The sequence below is a fragment of the Erinaceus europaeus genome, chromosome 12, assembly GCF_950295315.1.
Source record: "Erinaceus europaeus chromosome 12, mEriEur2.1, whole genome shotgun sequence".
Taxonomy (NCBI): Eukaryota; Metazoa; Chordata; class Mammalia; order Eulipotyphla; family Erinaceidae; genus Erinaceus; species Erinaceus europaeus.
In genome coordinates, this window is record NC_080173.1 from 2,143,861 (window position 1) to 2,165,598 (window position 21,738).

The 21,738-nt window shown below is 48.6% G+C and overlaps 2 protein-coding genes across 4 annotated transcripts in view; one reads left to right on the forward strand and one right to left on the reverse strand.

Moving 5' to 3' along the window:
• The window catches only part of CCDC47 (coiled-coil domain containing 47), a 30,160-nt gene extending 19,355 nt beyond the window's left edge, over positions 1 to 10,805 (reverse strand). Inside the window, exons 1-4 of one of the 3 annotated variants that reach the window (XM_016190233.2) lie at positions 10,520 to 10,805; positions 3,488 to 3,756; positions 2,371 to 2,478; positions 1,582 to 1,756 (exon numbers count right to left, since the gene is read on the reverse strand). In XM_016190233.2, coding sequence (XP_016045719.2) covers positions 1,582 to 1,756; positions 2,371 to 2,478; positions 3,488 to 3,756; positions 10,520 to 10,706 — 739 coding nt within the window. In that variant the 5' untranslated portion in view covers positions 10,707 to 10,805. The other 2 variants (XM_007527663.3, XM_060202539.1) reach the window with 2 other exon arrangements.
• Positions 10,806 to 11,454: 649 nt separating this feature from the next.
• Positions 11,455 to 21,738, forward strand: part of DDX42 (DEAD-box helicase 42) — a 42,088-nt gene continuing 31,804 nt past the window's right edge. The window contains exon 1 of the mRNA XM_060202551.1: positions 11,455 to 11,625. The gene's annotated coding sequence lies outside the window, so the exon portion shown is untranslated. The remainder of the gene's footprint in view (positions 11,626 to 21,738) is intronic.

A 21,738-nucleotide genomic window follows, 5' to 3' on the forward strand; every position in this document is an offset into this window, starting at 1 on the left:
CAAGTTGTTTAAATAACACTGAGTATCTCATTCTTATTGGAAGCTAGTTAGTAACTGCTGATTAATAAAAGATACCAAAAATGTCATAAGTTCAACTTATTCAGTATATGATCTATAATAAGGAAAAAAAAAAAAAGGCCCCACACCTATGGACATCTAATCTTTGACAAAGGGGCCCAGACTATTACATGGGGAAAGCAGAGTCTCTTCAACAAATGGTGTTGGAAACAATGGGTTGAAACATGCAGAAGAATGAAACTGAATCACTGTATTTCACCAAATACAAAAGTAAATTCCAAGTGGATCAAGGACTTGGATGTTAGACCACAAACTATCAAATACTTGGCAGAACTCTTTTCCGCATAAATTTTAAAGACATTTTCAATGAAATGAATCCAATAACAAAGAAGACTAAGGCAAGTATAAACCTATGGGACTACATCAAATTAAAAAGCTTCTTCACAGCAAAAGAAACCACTACCCAAACCAAGAGACCCCTCACAGAATGGGAGATCTTTACATGCCATACATCAGACAAGAGTTTAATAACCAACATACATAAAGAGCTTGCTAGACTCAACAAGACAACAAATAACCCCATCCAAAAATGGGGGGAGGACATGGACAGAATATTCACCACAGAAGAGATCCAAAAGGCCAAGAAACACATGAAAAAATGCTCCAAGTCTCTGATTGTCAGAGAAATGCAAATAAAGACAACAATGAGATACCACTTCACTCCTGTGAGAATGTCATACATCAGAAAAGGTAACAGCAGCAAATGCTGGAGAGGGTGTGGGGTCAAAGGAACCCTCCTGCACTGCTGGTGGGAATGTCAGTTGGTCCAACCTCTGCGGAGAACAGTCTGGAGAACTCTCAGAAGGCTAGAAATGGACCTACCCTATGACCCTGCAAGTCCTCTCCTGGAGATAGATCCTAAGGAACCCAACACACCCACCCAAAAAGATCTGTGTACACATATGTTCTTGGCAGCACAATTTGTAATAGCCAAAACCTGGAAACAACCCAGGCGTCCAACAACAGATGAGTGGCTGAGCAAGTTGTGGTCTATATACACAATGGAATACTACTCAGCTGTAAAAAATGGTGACTTCACCGTTTTCAGCCGATCTTGGATGGACCTTGAAAAAATCATGTTGAGTGAAATAAGTCAGAAACAGAAGGATGAATATGGGATGACCTCACTCTCAGGCAGAAGTTGAAAAACAAGATCAGAAAAGAAAACATAAGTAGAACCTGAAATGGAATTGGCGTATCGCACCAAAGTAAAAGACTCTGGGGTGGGTGGGTGGGTGGGGAGAATACAGGTCCATGAAAGATGGTGAATGACATAGTGGGGGTTGTATTGTTAAATGGGAATCTGGGGAATGTTATGCATGTACAAACTATTGTATTTACTGTTGAATGTAAAACATTAATTCCCCAATAAAGAAATAAATAATAAAAAAAAAAATAAGGAAAACCAAACCAAACCAAACAAAAAAAACTCCATGAAAGTAGTTAGATTCCTTTACTGACAGAACAGCAGTTCCTACCAGCTACACTTAAAGCCAAACTTACCTACTAAGGTAAAGTTGCTCTCCAGAAGTTCTCTGTGAGTATTGAACCAGGCCTGGGCAAGGCGACTGTTTTTATTCTTCCCAATGATGTAATTCATGATGTAGGCCAGCAGCCCAGTCACCATCAAGATCTCTAGATAATAACTCTCCCAGCTGTTCTGGAGATGTGCAGGCACCTAGAGAAGAAAAAGCATCTTATTTCATGTTGGACCAGCTGATGGATGAAACACTGGCGAACTGATAACGGAAGTGGCTGCTTTATTTATTTCACTACAGGCAGACTCGGAAATAGGTGGTGAGTGCATGTTGGGACCATGTGCAAGGACCTGGGTTCACGTCCCTGGCCCCCACCTGCAGGGGGAATCTTCACAAGTGGTGAAGCAGGGCTGCAGGCTGCAGCTTTCCCTCTCAGCTTCTTTCTGTCTCTCCTCAAAAAATAAATAAAAGTTAAAAAGAAACGCCAATTTTTGTTTTCTAGGCCAGCATTGTAAATTCATATTTTCATTAAGAAAATGTGTAAAGAGAGAAGGGATAAAAAACTGGAAAGCCCTCTGCATTAAGCTTGACTATGAGAATTAACTCAAATAAACCCTTTGTCATACCTTACTAAAACTGTTAAGGACTAGGGGAAGGGGGGTGGGTTGCTTCTCTAGGTGTGGAATGAGATCAAATGGTCAGACACAAGTCCCCCCAACTCCCACTGTCACCTCAATTCAAGCTATATGCCACTCAGGGTGATTCTATTTCTAGAACGACAGCAAGATATTTTGTTGGTTACTTGTAGACTCACATCAACAATTGTTATTGGGTCTTTGTTTTTGCTAGAAGTTGTATCTGGTTTGTCTTCATAACCTTCAAATTCTTCATCATCATATGGCTCATTCTCTGTGTCTCCCTCCTACAAACAGAAAGCACAATTTTGCCCCTTACAAATGCCACCAGCAATTGTGTCTCATTAAAATGATTTTTTTTTAAATATTTTATTTTATTTATTCCCTTTTGTTGTTTTATTGTTGTAGTTATTATTGTCGTCGTTGTTGGATAGGACAGAGAGAAACGGAGAGAGGAGGGGAAGACAGAGAGGGGGAGAGAAAGATAGACACCTGCAGACCTGCTTCACCGCCTGTGAAGCGACTCCCCTGCAGGTGGGGAGCCGGGGTTCGAACCAGGATCCTTATGCCGGTCCTTGTGCTTTGCGCCACCTGCGCTTAACCCGCTGCGCTACAGCCCGACTCCCTAAAATGATTTTTAAAAAAGCATTTCACAAGGAGGCCAGAGCATTACTTCAGCATTTGTAATGTTGGGGATCAACTCAGGACTCCATGTTTGACAGTCCAAACACCTCCCCAGCTGCATTGTCTCATTTTTGGAGAGACAGAAATCAAGAGAGAAGGGGGAGATAGGAAGAGAGAGGGCAAGATCTGTAGCACTGTTTCATCCCCCTGCAAGTCGGGAACTGAGGCTTGAACCTAGGTCCTTGTGCACTGTAAAGTGTGTGTTCTGCTAGGTGTGCCCTTGTTTCATTCTTACGGCCTATTTTATTTATGTATAAGACAGTTTCACATGAAAAGTGGAAACAATAAATAAAATAAAAAAAGAGAAGGGTAAGCTAGAGAATCACTTTAGTACACGGGGCACTGGGAATCAAACAGAGAAGCTCAAACATGCACACCTTGTTTTTGTCGGCAGTGTTTGTAGGGAGAAACAGAACCTGGAAGGAGCTACGACAGAACACGGGGACCTTACTGTGAGTGCGCACAGTAGGGCTATACCCCAGCACTGAAGAAAATAGTGATGCCAGGAAGGCAAGAGTCTCTAGACCCAGGTCTTCTTTGACTGCTTGGGAAAAGCCCTTGTCTCACTTTCCCCATCCTTCTGGTTACTTAGGAAATGAGCAAGAACCTCACCGGGGCGTCTGCATCTTCAAAATCACCTTCCTGGTTCTCACTCTGCCCTTCCAATTCTACAGTGGCCTCGTCTTCATCGTCTTCAGTGGTTACCACTCGCTGAGGAGACTCAGGGGCGGGATCTTCTGTGACATCCTCGAATTCAGCAAAGTCGTTATCATCATACTCTACTATGTCTTCCTCGTCTTCAAAATCATCAAACTTGGCTTCGGAGACACTCCAGAGCACCAAGAGCACAACACAGAAAGCAGGGAGGGTTTTCATTGCACCTTAAAGATACGTTAAAACAAAAACCAAAAAATGCACTGTCAATCTACATATACCAGTCGAATTCTGTAAAGAGTCATGACATCAAGGTATCAGCATTACATAAAGAGCAACGTGAGTGTGGCCTGGGGGGCGCCGTGCAGACAAAGCGCTGGAGTCTCAAGCATGGGGCCCCAACTGACTCCTGGCACACGTACCAGAGTGATAGTCTAGTTCTCTCTCCCCTAAGTAAATAATAAAAATAACAATAGAACAAGTAGTCTGTTAACTAAAAGTCTGATTTCACGAGCCGGGTGGTAGTGCAGTGAGTTAAGCACATGTGGTGTGAAGCCCAAGGACCAGCTCAAGGGCCCTGATCCGAGCCCCGGCTCCCCACCTGCAGGGAGGTTGCGTCTCAAGGTGAAGCAGGTCTGCAAGTGTCTTTCTCTCCCCCTCCTCTCTGATCTCTCGGTTCTATCCAACAGTGGAAAAAATAGCCTTGGGCAGGGGGAGAGATAGCATGATGGTTCTGCAAAGAGACTCATGCCTGAGGCTACAAAGTCCTAGGTTCAATCCCTTGCACCACCATAAACCAGAGCTCAGCAGTGCTGTGGTTAAAAAAATAAAGAAAATCCAGGAGCAGTGGATTGATTCATGGTGCAGGTACCCCAGCGATAACCCTGGAGGCAAAAATAGTTTGATTTCTAGTCTGAACTCTGTCACTAGTTAGAAACAAAACTTTAGACAAGTCATTTTTAATTTCTTTTGGTTTCTCTTAAAACTTCTTCCCATTTACACTGAGTACTCTACATTTTCAGAGAAACCTTAAGAAGCTCCATATAAGGAGTGGGAAATAGAGGAGACGTGTCTATTCACCTATTACTGGTAACAAAAATAAAACAGGATCAGAAAAGCTAAGTGTGCGTGAACATGTAAACAACACCAGAGAGGCAAATGCCCAAGACATGCAGTGACAGGCACTGCCCTAAAAGCTTTACAAGTGTGTGTGTATGTGTGTGTGACAAATTTTATTAGAGAAACAACTAAGGGCAAGAAAAAAACAAGGTAAGTTAACTGAGGAAATAGCCCCCCCACAAGAGTCTGCAAAGGAACTGCAGCATTTTCAACATTCGCATTAAGTAATACAACTTCCAAACAAGAGACCTTTGATGCCAGTCTGCCTCTAGAATCTCTCCCTATGAACTACTTCTCAGGCTTCCTCCCAAATATAAGACAGTGGCTGTGACTTTATATTATTATTTGCTAATAAGGTTTTCCTAGTATACAAAATGGGATTAAATACATCAGCATTCCACATAGCTTTTTAAAAAGACCACCAGACATTCCACATTCAAATTGACAAGAAGTCTGAGTTCTGAGAAAAATGTGCCAGCTGGTAAGAGGACAGAGAAACTTTGCCCAAAAGCATTTACCAAGAGAAAAAAGAGATGTAATGTGTTTCTAGGCATGTCTATGTAGATTTCCTACAAACTCTTCCTGTATAGTCAGTAATTTTTAGGTATTTGTTTTTTTCTCTTCAGTGTTATCACTGGACACTACACATTCACTGCTCCTGGTGGCCAGTTTTTCCTTTTTCTTCTATTTTATTTGATAGGACAGAGAAAGTGAGAGAGGAGGGGGAGATAAAGAGAGACAGACATTGCTGCAGACCTTCTTTGCCTCTTGTGAATGACCCTCCTGCAGGTGGGGGGCCAGGTTGACCTGGTGGGGAGCCGGGGGCTCGAACTGGGGTCCTTAAGCTGGTCCTTGTGCTTTGTGTCAAGTATGCTTAGCCAGCTGCACTACCACCCGACCCCCCATCCCAAACTAAAGAATTTTAAGGATGAGTCACTGTCGGATTTGCAATTTAACCCTGCAAAGTAGTAAATGTGAGTTGAAGCCAAGTAGAGGAAGGAAATAGTAAGTGACTGAGAAAACTAGCCAAGAGAAAAAGGCTCGAGCAGGCCATAGTACTGACAATGACAAGAAGGAAAATGGACATACTTAGGAGTTACACTTGTCAGCTATACAAAATGAGGGGATTTGATGTTTGGCATGACAAAGCTGTCCTTAAAATAATAAAGGAGGAGAAAATTGGGAGAAGCAATAAATTCAACTTAAGGTTGCAGATGTCTGGGTGTTTATGTCTAATCTCCACATACCTCTAAAAGGTATTACGACCCATTTTCCTAGGAAGAGAAAGAAGCATCTAGAAGTGTAAATCAGGAATGCAGGAGATGGAAATAAATATGGTATAGGGGTTGGTGAGATTGCCCAGGGAGCCTAAGGAGGGAAACAAACAAAAAATAGTTCCAGAAAGTCTTGAAACAAATCCTAAGAGCTAAGAGGTGGACAGACATAACTAGAAGGGGGATTTTCTAGTAAGGACTGGTTCTCACTTTTTTTCAGAAGAGACTAGTCCAAGGATGCACTGGGTCAGGGAGACAACATTCCAGTTATGTGCAAAGTTTTCATGGGGAGGCTTGAGAACCCAGGTTCAATCTCCACCATGACCATAAGCCAGAGCTGAATAGTGCTCTGGTAAAAATAAATCTCTCGACAAAGGGGCCCAGACTATTAGATGGGGAAAGCAGAGTCTCTTCAACAAATGGTGTTGGAAACAATGGGTTGAAACATGCAGAAGAATGAAACTGAATCACTGTATCTCACCAAATACAAAAGTAAATTCCAAGTGGATCAAGGACTTGGATGTTAGACCACAAACTATCAAATACTTAGAGGAAATTATTGGCAGAACTCTTTTCTGCATAAATTTTAAAGTCATTTTCAATGAAACGAATCCAATTACAAAGAAGACTAAGGCAAGTATAAACCTATGGGACTACATCAAATTAAAAAGCTTCTTCACAGCAAAAGAAACCACTACCCAAACCAAGAGACCCCTCACAGAATGGGAGAAGATCTTTACATGCCATACATCAGATAAGAGTTTAATAACCAACATATATAAAGAGCCTGCCAGACTCAACAACAAGACAACAAATAACCCCATCCAAAAATGGGGGGAGGACTTGGACAGAATATTCACCACAGAAGAGATCCAAAAGGCTGAGAAACACATGAAAAAATGCTCCAAGTCTCTGTCAGAGAAATGCAAATCAAGACAATAATGAGATACCACTTCACTCCTGTGAGAATGTCACACATCAGAAAAGGTAACAGCAGCAAATGCTGGAGAGGGTGTGGGGTCAAAGGAACCCTCCTGCACTGCTGGTGGGAATGTCAATTGGTCCAACCTCTGTGGAGAACAGTCTGGAGAACTCTCAGAAGGCTAGAAATGGACCTACCCTATGACCCTGCAATTCCTCTCCTGGGGATATATTCTAAGGAACCCAACACATCCATCCAAAAAGATCTGTGTACACATATGTTCTTGGCAGCACAATTTGTAATAGCCAAAACCTGGAAGCAACCCAGGTGTCCAACAACAGATGAGTGGCTGAGCAAGTTGTGGTCTATATACACAATGGAATACTACTCAGCTGTAAAAAATGGTGACTTCACCATTTTCAGCCGATGTTGGATGGACCTTGAAAAAATCATGTTGAGTGAAATAAGTCAGAAACAGAAGGATGAATATGGGATGATCTCACTCTCAGGCAGAAGTTGAAAAACAAGATCAGAAAAGAAAACACAAGTAGAACCTGAAATGGAATTGGCATATTGCACCCAAGTAAAAGACTCTGGGGTGGGTGGGTGGGGAGAATACAGGTTCATGAAGGATGATAAATGACATAGTGGGGGTTGTATTGTTAAATGGGAAACTGGGGAATGTTATGCATGTACAAACTATTGTAATTACTGTTGAATGTAAAACATTAATTCCCCAATAAAGAAATAATTTAAATAAAAAAAATAAATCTATCATGTGTACATGTAATAAGTGGGAGTTGAAACAGAGTTCAGTTTCAGATGCTACAACAAACAAACAACCCAAGTAGGATATGAACCAAAACCCTCCAACATGAATTCGGGAAAACTGGCAACTATAGGGACAAGGTCAGGGTACATGCCAGATGCAGGCAGTTAAGCACCAACAGGGAGTCTGTGCTACTCTTCCAAAGTCCACCGAGAAAGTCAATAATCTTTATCTCATAAATACAGCTCTGCAAATTCTTCAAGCCATCAGTTCAATACCAAAGGCCATTAGAGATTGCCCAGTATCTTGCAACACATGGATGCCTCACAAATATTCTTACAATTGTTCATGAAAGTTGAAATATTTGCACAAGTTGACTTTTCAGACGCATGTCCTTATGAGTGGGGACACTACTCTGGCTCGGGCGAGGCTGGACCGGCTGTACGGGGCAGGACCTCAGCGTTCCATCTGCTGCCTCTCCGGCTGCTAAGTACTTCTGAGAAGCCCTTGGGTCAGAAGCAGGGTCGCTCTGTGGGAAAACGTGGATGATGTCTCAAGATCAGCCTCAGAGAGGCTTAGGACAGGTTCCAATGTACTGTCCTCTGACTTTATTCTTTTTTAATATTTATTTTCCCTTTTTGTTGCTCTCGTTTTATTGCTTATAGTTATTATTGTTGTCGTCGTTGGATAGGACAGAGAGAAATGGAGAGAGGAGGGGAAGACAGAGAGGGGGAGAGAAAGACAGACACCTGCAGACCTGCTTCACCGCCGGTGAAGCGACTCCCCTGCAGGTGGGGAGCCGGGGGCTCGAACCGGGATCCTTACGCTGGTCCCTGCGCTTTGTGCCACATGCGCTTAACCCGCTGCGCTACCGTCTGACCCCCGACTTTGGAAGAAGTATGAAAGAGAGCAAGCACTTTGGTAGGGGTAGCCATGTGGTCTTGTGGAGTTAGTTGCTGAAAACCCATCGCATTAAAATAAATAGAATGAAACTTAACTCTCAGATGCTCGGCCGCTAAAGGCTCCAACAGCAGCCCCTGCCCGCCCTCACCTCGCGCTGCCCCTCTTGGTTTCAGCGTTTGCGGTGTCCTTTTCCAGCTCTCGGCCTTAGGCTTTTCCATTTCCTTTATAATTTTTATTACCTTTATTTACTTAGCGGACAGCCAGCCAGAAATTGAGGGAAGGGGAGATACAGAGGGAGAGAGACACCTGCGTCCTGCTTCACCACTTACGAAGCTCTTCCCCCAGCAGGTGGGGGCGGGGCTCGAACCCGGGTCCTTGTGCAGGTAACCTGTGCACCGGCACGCGGCCCCTTCCTAAACTCTTTCAGACGAACAGTCCACACTGGCCGGTCAGCGCGCTGTGCTCCGTCTCCTCTCCGTCAAAAGCCGGGGTCATATGCCGAGTTTCCACTGAGAACGTCCACGCCGCCGGGCTTAGGAGGGAAGGTGCCGGTGCTCACCTGATGCCGCCCGCGCCCCGACCCCGACCCCGCGCCGCCTGACCCCGCGCCCACCTGACCCTGAGGCCACCTGACCGCGCTCCCACCTGGATGCTGCGTCCACCTGACCTTGACCCCGCGCCCGCCTGGACATCACACCCTCCTGGACATCACACCCTCCTGGACATCAAACCCGCCTGACCCCGCACCCGCCTGGACACCACAACCTCCTGACCCCGTGCCCGCCTGGACATCACATCCTCCTGGACATCACGCCCGCCTGACCCCGCGCCCGCATGGACATCACGCCCGCCTGACCCCGCGCCCACCTGATCATCACACCCGCGCCCGCCTGGACATCACACCCGCCTGACCCCGTGCCCGCCTGGACACCGCGCCTGCCTGACCCCGCGCCCGCCTGGACACCGCGCCCGCCTGGACATCACACCCGCCTGACCCCGCGCCCGCCTGGACACCGCGCCCGCCTGGACACCGCGCCCGCCTGGACATCACGCCCGCCTGACCCCGCGCCCGCCTGGACACCGCGCCCGCCTGGACATCACGCCCGCCTGACCCCGCGCCCGCCTGGACACCGCGCCCGCCTGGACACCGCGCCCGCCTGGACACCGCGCCCGCCTGGACCCCGCGCCCGCCTGATCATCACACCCGCCTGGACCCCGCGCCCGCCTGGACATCACGCCCGCCTGACCCCGCGCCCGCCTGGACCCCGCGCCCGCCTGACCCCGCGCCCGCCTGGACCCCGCGCCCGCCTGACCCCGCGCCCGCCTGGACACCGCGCCCGCCTGACCCCGCGCCCGCCTGGACCCCGCGCCCGCCTGGACCCCGCGCCCGCCTGATCATCACACCCGCCTGGACCCCGCGCCCGCCTGACCCCGCGCCCAGACCCGGGGCCCCAGCAGCTGGGTGTCGCGCCTCGCCAGCACCTGGACTCGCGGGCAGGCGGTGCCGCAGCGGCCGGGCGCCGCCACACCCCAGGGGCGAGGCCGGGCACCGCGTTCCCCGCCCGCAGGGCGCCTCGCCGGCCCGCCCCCCGGCCTCCCCGCCGCATCACACCGACCCGATGACAGGGAGGACGGCGGGGCGCGGCGGGCAGCGCGCACGCGGACTCTCCGGCCCGAGGCGCGAGGCGCGGGTTCAGTCCCCGCAGCGCTCCGGGCAAACACGCTAATCAAAAGCGCCTTCGCGGACCCCGCACCCCCGCGGCTCCCGGCGCACGTGCGGCGCCCCCACCGGGCCTCCACCGGCGCAGAGCGGCCGCGCCGTGAGGAAGGAAGCCGGCAGCGCGGCCGCGGGGTCGGCACAGGCCGGGCGCGACTCGCTGGTACCTGCTCGCCGCCTCGGGGCCGCCCGCCCCGCCCGACAGCGCCCGCAGGCTGGCTCCGGCGTCTCCCGCGTCCGCCCCACAGGCTGCCCGCTCGCTCACGTCGCGCCGGCCGTTACGTACAAAGCGTGCGGCCTGTCCGCGCCTGCGCACCACGCCTCCCCGCCCCCGGACAGGAAGAGGCGGGCGGGGGCTGCTGGGAAGATGACGTCACAGCCCGGGGCCGGAACTGCTCCGGCGAGGCCCGCGCCTGGTCCGGACGTCGTTCCGCGGGCGGGCGCTCCGGAAGCTCACGGTGGCCCTGCCCCATGGCACCACGTGGCCCACGGCGCCCGCTGCGAAATCTCCCCGGTCGGTCGCGTTTGCGACGGGAAGTCGGGGGACGGCGAGTGCCATACGACGGGGTTCCCACTCGAGTCCGATGTCTTTGGCACTTTTTCTTTTTTTTATTGCTGCTCAGCTCTGGCTGGCGGTGCGGGCTGGGAGGAAATGGAACGCATAAGTGCTTTAGAGCCCTGCTGCGCTCTGGCCGCTGTGTGTGGGGGATTGAACCCGGGAACTCAGCCTCAGGCAGCAGAAGCCCTTCGAGTCCCCGTGGAGCCCCCCCGGCCCTTAGGAGCCCCCCCCGGCCCTCAGGAGCCCCCCCGGCCCTCAGGAGCCCCCCCCCGGCCCTCAGGAGCCCCCCCCGGCCCTCAGGAGCCCCCCCCGGCCCTCAGGAGCCCCCCCGGCCCTCAGGAGCCCCCCCCCGGCCCTCAGGAGCCCCCCCGGCCCTCAGGAGCCCCCCCGGCCCTCAGGAGCCCCCCGGCCCTCAGGAGCCCCCACCGGCCCTCAGGAGCCCCCCTCAGCTCTCAGGAGCCCCCCTCAGCTCTCAGGAGCCCCCCGGCCCTCAGGAGCCCTCCCGAGCCCTCAGGAGCCCCCCCGGCCCTCAGGAGCCCCACCGGCCCTCAGGAGCCCCCCTCAGCTCTCAGGAGCCCCCCGCCCCTCAGGAATCCCACGGCAGCGGGCTCATGGTCTTTGAGCCTCGCGGCTGAGCGGCGGGCAGGCCCCGCCCCCGGCGCGCCGTGCTCACTGCGCATGTCCGCGGCGCGTCCCCGTCCCCCTCCCCCCCCCCCCCCCCCCCGGTCGCAACGGGCCGAGCAGCGACCGCGACGGACGGACGGAGCGGCCTAGACCGCGCAACTGAGGCGTGGCGTCCGGTGTGGGCGCCGGTAGCGGCGACGCTGCGACAGGTTTGTGCGCGGCGGGGAGCTTGGGGCCTGGCGGGCCGGGGTGGCCGGGCCGGGTCCCGGGCCGCGCTAACAAAGGCGGCATTGCGGGGCCGGGGCCTGCGGGCGCAGCGGGGCCTTTAGGGCGGCTTCCGGTTCCCGGAGGCGGCGCCTCCCGGCCCCGGGTCCTGAGGGGCGAGCTGAGGGCCGCGGGCGGGCGCGGTGCAGGGCCGACCGAGAGGACCGACTTGCTGCATCTATTTCCCCCGCGGCTTCCTCACAGCCCACCGGACCTACTGACAGGAAATGGCCGGAGCGCGAGCGTCGCAGAGGATAGGTGCAGGGAGGCTGTCCACTTGGGGGACCGCGTCTCATCAGTGACTGGATGGTGACTGACGAGACTGGGGTGGGAGGCTCGAGGTGACTGAGGAGACTGGGGTGGGAGACCCGTGGTGACTGAGGAGACTGGGGTGGGAGGCCCGTGGTGACTGAGGGTGGGAGGCCCGTAGTGACAGGAGTCTGAGGTGGGAGGCCCGTGGTGACTGAGGAGACTGGGGTGGGAGGCCCGTGGTGACTGAGGAGACTGGGGTGGGAGGCCCGTGGTGACTGAGGAGACTGGGGTGGGAGGCCCGTGGTGACTGAGGAGACTGGGGTGGGAGGCCCGTGGTGACTGAGGAGACTGGGGTGGGAGGCCCGTGGTGACTGAGGGTGGGAGGCCCGTAGTGACAGGAGTCTGAGGTGGGAGGCCCGTGGTGACTGAGGAGACTGGGGTGGGAGACCCCATGGTGACTGAGGAGACTGGGGTGGGAGACCCCATGGTGACTGAGGAGTCTGAGGTGGGAGGCCCGTGGTGACTGAGGAGACTGGGGTGGGAGACCCCGTGGTGACTGACGAGAGTGGGGTGGGAGGCCCCGTGGTGACTGACGAGAGTGGGGTGGGAGGCCCCGTGGTGACTGAGGAGACTGGGGTGGGAGGCCCCATGGTGACTGACAAGAGTGGGGTGGGAGACCCCGTGGTGACTGAGGAGGAGATTGGGGTGGGAGGCCCCGTGGTGACTGAGGAGGAGATTGGGGTGGGAGGCTCCGTGGTGACTGACGAGAGTGGGGTGGGAGGCCCCGGCCCACACACTCCCCTTGTCAGAGCTCGTGTCTGCGCCCTCCATCGGAGCCCTCCCTGCCATTACTCCTGGCAGCATGGGCCAAAATCCCTTTTTTTAAGTGGTTGGTCCTCTCCTGAATTTTTTTTAATCATCTTTACTTATTTACTGCATAGAGACAGCCAGAAACCGGGAGGGAGGCGGAGGGAGACAGACACCTGCAGCGCTGCTTCACCACTCGTGAAGCTTCCCCCTGCTGGTGAGGACTGGGGGCTCAAACCGCGTGATGTTGTGTGTTCAACCAGGTGCACCACCACCCGGCACCTGGACGGAAGATCTTTTCGGGGGTGCAGAAGGTGGGAGTTCTGGCTTCCGTGATGGCTTCTCCACTGGGCACGGGGTTGGCAGGTGGAACCCCAACTCTGAACAGTTTATCAAGCGCAGCTCGCTCCCCGCGCTGCTCTAGGCTGTCGTTTCTTTTCTTTGTGCCGCTTTTGTCTATCGATTATTGTCGTTACTGCTTGGTAAGTGTTGTTTCTCTATCAGTCCGTTCCTGTGTACATCCCAGAGCTCCCCGAGAGCAGAGATGATTATTCCACTTGGAACTGCTTAGATCCAAGCCCAGTGGCTCTGAACTGGCCCTTAGAAGTGAGCACTAAATGCCTCTAACAGAATTATTTAATTTCTAGCGATTAAAGAAAAAGAATATTTTGCCTAGAAAGATTATGATACGGCCAATCTTCAGTTGACTCAAGAATTTTTTTTAAATTAGGATAATGAATTCCACACTGGTGTTTGTACATGTGAGTGGTTCTCAGCTCTGCGCAGTGGTGTCTGCCACACACTCCTGCTTCCCACCCCTCAAGGCTGTTCTCTCCTTGTTTGTTGCAGTGCACCCCCTCCTTCCCAGCCGAGGTTTCGTCCAGTGTTCTCCCTTGCTGCCTCCTAAGTTCCACTTCCATGTGGAGTTAGAGGAAATAATCTGCATGATACGTGTTTTTTGTCCTGTTCTCCAGGACTGCTGGAGCGTTGGCACCTCCACATAAAAAACTCCTCATATGCCTGGCAGCGGGGCAGAGGCCCTCATACACACATTGGATTCTTTGGAGGATGCTGAGTGGAGGTGGAGTGGGGGACCTGGGCAGGAGGGGCAAGGAAGCCCTTTACCCACTGGGAGGAGGGAAGACCTTGAGTCAAAGTGGCATCTGAGGAGAGCCGCCTTCCTGGCCCAGCAGCTAATGTGAAGGCCTTGAAGGGAACAGAAGACCAACGTGCTTGGAGCACTGTGGGCCATGGAATAATGGGAGATAAGGTGAGAGTGGCGGCAGCAGAACGCCTTGGACTCTTCTAGAGATAAGTTCTGAGCAGAGGAGGAGGTGTGGTAAATTCCAGGCTACATTGTAATACCTTTGGTGTAATTCTTTCCTGATACCCATGGAGTTTTATCAGACTCCATATAACCAGCACTTAGTTTGTTTAAACTAACAGAAAGTGGGGATTTTTTTTTTAAAGGTGCTTCTAAAATAATTGTAGCCCAGCATCTTTTAATGATTTGCTGTAGAAGTATGTGATAAAATTCTTGGATTTTTTTTTTTTTGGGTTATCTCTGGGGCTTGGTGCCTGCGCCATGAATCCACTGCTCCTGGAAGCCGTTTTTTCCCTTTTGTTGCCCTTGTTTATCGTTGTTGTCATTGTTGTTGGATAGGACAGATGGGAAGACCTGCTTCACTACCAGAGAAGCGACCCCCCTGGCAGGTGGGGAGCCGTGGGCTGGAACTGGGATCCTTGTGCAGGTTCTTGTGCTTTGCTCCATGTGCTACCGCCTAGCCCCCAAATTCTTGGGTTTTGTACAGATTCTTATTAAAGAACTGACTGGCATATAGTGTATGAAAGATAGTCAATGCAGATTTTTTTCCCCCACCCATTAGAGCGCCACTCAGTTCTGGTTTTTGGTGATGCTGGGGATTGAAGCAGGTATCTCAGAGCTTCAGGCTCAAAAGACTTTTAGCATAACTGTTGTGCTTATCTCCTCCACCCAAAGGCAGATAAAAGAGATGCTAATCTACTTGTCACTAAAAATTTCTTCTACCTACAAAAACAAAATGACAAGATGACATCTTATTGTCATTATTTTCAACTTTTGTGTGTGTGTGTGTAAATTCAGTTTTTTAAAATTTTATTTATTCCCTTTTGTTGCCCTTGTTTTTTTTTTATTGTTGTAGTTATTATTGTTGTTGTCGTTGTTGGATAGGACAGAGAGAAATGGAGAGAGGAGGGGAAGACAGAGAGGAGGAGAGAAAGATAGACACCTGCAGACCTGCTTCACCGCCTGTGAAGCGACTCCCCTGCAGGTGGGGAGCCAGGCTTCAAACTGGGATCCTGGGTTCAAACCGGGATCCTTATGCCGGTCCTTGTGCTTTGCGCCACCTGCGCTTAACCCACTACGCTACAGCCCTACTCCCGTAAATTCATTTTTAAAGGTGTATTTACTAGTTAGAAAGAACCAGGGTGTTGAACTGAGGACCTCATGCTTACAAGTCCTGGTCTACACATCTACTATTTTAAAAATATTTTAATTTAAAAATTTTTTTAAAATTAATTTTATTTATTCCCTTTTGTTGCCCTTGTTGTTTTATTTGTTGTAGTTATTACTAATGTCTTTGTTGGATAGGACAGAGAGAAATGGAGAGAGGAGGGGAGCGGGGGGGGGGGGGAATAGACACCTGCAGACCTGCTTCACCGCCTGTGAAGCGACTCCCCTGCAGGTGGGGAGCTGCCGGGGGCTTGAACCTGGATCCTTATGCCAGTCCTTTCTTTTTGGGCCACGTGTGCTTAATCTGCTGTGCTACCACCCGGCTCCCAAATGTTTTTATTTTAATGAGAACGACCAAAGTATTCTGCAGCTCAGGTTTATGGAGGTGACGGGGATTAAACCTGGAACTTCAGAGCCTTGGGCATGAAAGTATTTTGCATATAACTATTATGCTATGTCCCATCCTCCACTGGTATGTTTTATTAGAGTCATTAGAGATACATTTTAAACTGTAGTCCAGAACATAAACTCTAGCCAAATTCTCTTTTATGTATTTCATGCTTATTCTCACTTCCTAACTTCTTGTTTCTAGCTTTCCTTCCTAGAAGGTTTTCTACTCAGTTTGCATGTTTTTATGCCTCATCTGGGCTGTAGAGCTCTTTGCTACCAGTGATTTCTGACAGCTTCAATGTCATGTAGCACTGGCATCCCTGAAAACCTTGACTATTTAGTTTGATGTTCTCCACTTGCTGATAGAGAAGTTAATTCCTGGAGATATAATAAACATAGTAACAGCCACTACATACCTAACACTTGATACTGTTTATATTTTTTGTTTCTCCTCTGAACCAGACAGGGTCCTCTCTATCCTAGGCTGTGCTTGATTCCATCCTTCGCACCTAGAATAGTGCCTGACAAGATCAGCAGTCTGCATATTTTGAATTATTGATCACTTCTAGTTGTGTGTGGAGACTGGATCATAGAAATACTTGTTAGGAAGTGACTTCTGTGGTGAAGATGAAGGTGGAAAAAAGTGTACTGAGAACACACTGAGTACTGAGCATGCACTGAAACGAGGTTTTGGTCAGTGTTAAGTCATGTGATTACTAAGATACTATTTAAATAAATTCTCTTTAAAAAGCAAATTCCAGTTTAAGGGCGGGGTTAGATAGCATGATGGTTATGCACAGAGACGCTCATGCCTGAGGCTTCAAAGTCCCAGGCTCAATCCCTCACACCACCATAAGCCAGAGCTGAGCAGTTCTCTGGTAAAAAAAAAAATAAAAATAAGTTTTAAGTTTGCTTATGGCTCTGCTATACAGTGAGTTCTTTACAATTTTTGTTTTAATAGTTTTATTGTGATTTTTTTCCCTTTTATGTTTTTTATATTTTATATTTATTTTGATAGAGACAACTCAAGAGAGGAGGCAGAGATAGAGATACAGAGACGCAGCACAGCTTCACCACTAGTGAAACTTTCTGCTGCAGGTGGGGACCAGGGCTTGAACCTGGGTTCTTGTGCACTATTTTTTTTTTCTTGTGCACTATAATGTGTGTGCTTAACCAAGTGCTCCACCATCCAACTCCACAATTTTTTTTTAATGTTTTTTATTATCTTTATTGGATAGAGACAGCCAGAAATCGAGAGGGTAGGGGAGATAGGGAGAGAGAGAGAGAGACACCTGCAGCACTGCTTCACCATTTGCAAAGCTTTCCCTCTGTAGGTGGGGACTGGGGGCTCGAACCCGGGCTCTTGAGCACTGTAACATGTGTGCACAACCAGGTGTGCCACCACCCGGTCCCCACGATTTTTTTTTTAAAAAAATTTAAAAAGCAGTCTATTTCCTATTTGAGCCCCCAGCTCCTCACTGCAGGGGCATTGTTTCATAAGTGGTGAAACAGGTCTGTAGGTATCTTTCTCTCCTCTCTCTTTTCCGTCTCTCTTGATTTCTTTCTGTCCTATCCAACAACAGAAGCAGTGTTAACAATAACAACAAGGGCAACAAAAATGGGAAAAATGTCCTACCCTATTACTCTGCAATTCTCCTGGGGATATATCCTAAGGAACCAAACACACATATCCATCCAAAAAGATCTATGTACAACTATGGTCATAGCAGCACAATTTGTTATAGCCAGAAACTGGCAGCAACCCAGATGTCCAACAACAGATGAGTGACTGAGCAAGTTGTCATCTGTATACACAATGGAATACTACTCAGCTACTAAAAATGGTGATTTCACTGTTTCAGCCCATCTTGGATGGAACTTGAAGAAATCATCTTAAATGAGATAAGTCAGAAAGAGAAGGATGAATATGGGATGATCTCACTCTCAGGCAGAAGTTGAAAAAGCAAGATCAGAAGAGAAAGCACTAAGTTTGTGTTGGACTGGAGTTATTGTATTGCACCAAAGTAGAAGATTCTGGGGTGGGAGCGTTCAGTTCCTGAAACATGAACTAGGCAGAGGGCCTAGTTGGGGTTGTATTGTTATATGGGAAATGCATGTACAAACTGTTGTGTTTATTGTTGACTGTAAAACATTAATTCCACAATAAAGAAACAAACAAAAAAGAAAAACAAGAAATTTAAAGCAAACAAAAAAAAAAAAGGAGAAAAATGGCCCCTTAGGAGCAGTGCAGGCACCAAGCCCTAGTGATAACCCTGGAGCCAAAAAAAAAAAAAAAAAGATGATCCTTTTTTTATTTAATAAACCAGAGCACCACTCAGTACTGGCTTGTGGTGCCAAGAACTGAGCCTGAGATCAGAGTCACAGGCATGAAAGTCTTTTCTGTGCTATTTCCCTGTTTTTAAGTCTCTCCATGGTGGGGTTTTGTAAGTGTGCACTGCAGTACCTATGAGCAGCCTCCCCAACCAGATTTTAATCATTTTGTTTTGAGAGGGAGGGAGAGACACACTAAAAGTCCTGCCCTACTTTCCATGGAGTTCCTTTGGTGCTCTGTGGTACTCACATTTGGTGCTGGGGATTAAACCCAGGGCCCAGTGCTTGGTTAGGCATGCATTTTATCCATAGAGCCATCTCCTGGGCCCTGAAACAGTATTTTAAGTATTATTTTAATATGTACTTAATAATGAGAGTGAATCAGAGCATCACTCTGGCACATGTGATGCTGTGACTGAACTCGGGACCTCAGGCTTGTAAGACTGCAGTTCCACCTCCCAGGACACAGTCTTTTTAAAATGAGAAGATGTGTAGCCAAATTTTCACAAGAATGTTTGCATTTCAAAATAGAAACTGAGATCTTGGCAGCATCATTAGTCCCTCAAACTGAATAAAAATAGTTTAAAAATCCATGCTCAGATGGAATTCTAATCTCTTAATGTTTTTTTTTAATTCCATAAAACTATGAGAGAACCAGAATATTACCCTGTCAAATGCAATACATTGGATCAAACTCAAGACCTCATGTTTCCAAATTGGATTATCCGGCCACTTTGCTATCTAGTAGCATTTTATCAGAGAGATTCTTAAATACCTTTAAAAGTACAAATTTAGTACATATACTATATATACTACAGCACTATAGTGTTACACAAAGCCCCTTATAAAACAGAAACTCTGTGCCTGTTGAACAGTAGGGCCTCCTGGACTTCCCTCTCCCCAGCTCAGTCCAGTTTGAGATACCATATAAGTGTAATCTGCCCTTTTGTTACTGAGTTACTTAACATGATGTCGTGAAAATTCATTCCTGCTGTGGCATGTCAGTGTCTCCTTTTAAAAAATATTTATTTATGGGGGGTCGGGCGGTGGCGCAGTGGGTTAAGCGCATGTGGCACAAAGCGCTAAGGATCCCGGTTTGAGCCCCCGGCTCCCCACCTGCAGGGGAGTCGCTTCACAGGCGGTGAAGCAGGTCTGCAGGTGTCTATCTTTCTCTCCCCTTCTCTGTCTTCCCCTCCTCTCCATTTCTCTCTGTCCTATCCAACAACGAATTGCAAGGGCAATAATAATAACCACAATGAAGCTACAACAAGGGCAACAAAAGGGGGAAAAAATGGCCTCCAGGAGCGGTGGATTCATGGTGCAGGCACCGAGCCCACCAATAACCCTGGAGGAAAAAAATATATATATTTATTTATTTTTGCCTCCAGGGTTATTGCTGGGTCTCGGTGCCTGCACTAGGAATCCACTGCTAGAGACCATTTTTCCCTTTTTGTTGCCCTTGGTGTTGTTGAATAGGACAGAGAGAAATTGAGAGAGGAGAGGAAGACGGAGAGACACCTGCAGACCTGCTTCACCTGCATGTGGGGAAGCTAAGGGCTCGAACCAGGATGCTTATGCTGGTCCTTGTGTTTTGGGCCATGAGCGCTTAACCTGCTGCACTACCGCCGGGACCCCCAAAAGATTCGTTTATGAGGAAAAAAAGAGAAGAGGAACCAGAGCCTCACTTTGGCATGTATGATGCCTGGGATCGAACTTGGGACCTCATACTTGAAGGTTGAGCATTGTATACATTGTACTACCTGTATTGCTAGACTTTCCTTTATCAGGGGGTTGGGCAGTAGCGCAGCAGGTTAAGCCCACATGGTGCAAAGCGCAAGAATCGGTGTAAGGATCCTGGTTCGAGCCCCTGGCTTTCCACCTGCAGGGGAGTCGCTTCAGAGGTGATGAAGCAGGTCTGCAGGTGTCTATCTTTTTCTTCCCCCCTCTGTCTTCCCCTCTCTCCATTTCTCTCTGTCCAATCCAACAATGATGACATCAATAACAATAAAACCCCAACAATGATAAAACAAGGGCAACAAAAGGGAAAAAAAATAGCCTCTAGGAGCAGTGGATTTGTCCAAGCCCCAGAAATAACCCTGGAGGCAAAAAAAAAATTCCTTTAACATGTATATGTTTTGTATACATAAGACCACACTTATGCTGTTTGGTTACTTCCACCTTTTGGCTATTGTGAATAATGTTCTGTGGACATGGGTGTATAAGTAACTGTTCGATTCCCTCATTTGGACCTAGTGGGGTTATATTGTGTGGAAAACATGTATGCATGTACAAACTATTGTATTTTCTTTTTAATCCCCCAATTAAAAAAAATTTCCTCATTCACTTCTTTTGGGTATATATTCCCTAAAGTGTAATTGCTGAATCACATGGTAGTTCGGTGGTTAATCTGAAATTAAACTTCTAAAATCTTGTGTCAGTAGTAATGTTGGGTTTTGTTGAATGCTTCCTTTTTTTTTTTTTTTTTTTTAATCTGTTGACTACCAGGGAGATAGAGTAAGGTTATGAAAAAAGATTTTCATGGGCGGGGGAGACAGCATAATGCAAACAGATTCTCATGCCTATGGCTCCTAAGTCCCAGGTTCAATCCCTCACACCACCATAAGCCAGAGATGAGCAGTACTCTGGTGTTTCTCTGTGTGTGTCTCTCTCTGCATCTCTCTTAAAAATAAAATAAATAAAATTAAAAAAGAAAAAAGATTTTCATGTGTCAGGCTCCTAGATCCCAGGTTCAACCCCCAGCACTACATGAGAAAGAACTGAGCAGAGTTCTGGATGTGATCTGTGATCAATCTGTAGATATGACCTCCCCCGCCTCCCCCTTTCCCTATGAATTTTTGCCTTCCATCTTTCCTCAAGAGGAAGAGGAAGAAGATGATGATGATGATATGGGAGTGGTGGAGTCATATGGGCTCTGAGCTCTATCAATAGCCCTGGCAGTCTGTAAAGTCAGAGGTGTCCATTAGCTTCAACATTCAGTCACTCAGTCCCTTTGATCCTTCCTCTTAGCTCAGTTAATAACTCAGACCCACCTCCATTTTTCTTGCTGCTTGCTGTTTTCTTAGTGCAATGAATGCCATGTTGTTTAATATCTGTATATAGTAACCTCCTAACTACTCTCACCTCCAGTTTTTCCTACTGAGTCTCATAATCTTTCAATTTTTTTAAAAGAATTTTTTAAATATTTATTTATTATTCACTTTTGTTGCCCTTGTTGTTTTGTTGTTGTAGTTATTATTGATGTCATCAGTCGTTGTTGGATAGGACAGAGAGAAATGGGGAGAGCAGGAGAAGACAGAGAGGGAGAGAGAAAGATAGACACCTGCAGACCTGCTTCACCGCCTGTTTGGCAAAGGACAGCCCCTCAACATTAAGTTGGAGGACTCGAAGAGCAGGACCAACAGCTTGAAAGCTGTCAGGAGCTGCTTGTTGCTGGCTTTGAAAGTGACCTGTGAAGCAACTTCTCTGCAGGTGGGGAGCCAGGGGGCTCGAACCGGGATCCTTACACCGGTCCTTGCGCTTTGCGCCACCTGCGCTTAACCCACTGTGCTACCGCCTGACTCCCTTCTTTCTATTTTTTTTAACCACTTTTTTTTTTTTTTTTTTTACCAGAGCACTGTTCAGCTCTGGCTTATGGTGGGTATGGGGTATTGAACCTGAAACTTTGGAACCTCAGGCATGAGAATCTTGTTTGCATAACCATTATGCTGTCCCCCCCCCACCCTCTTATAACTGGTAGAAATTAGTTTTTCATGTTATATTCTTTTTT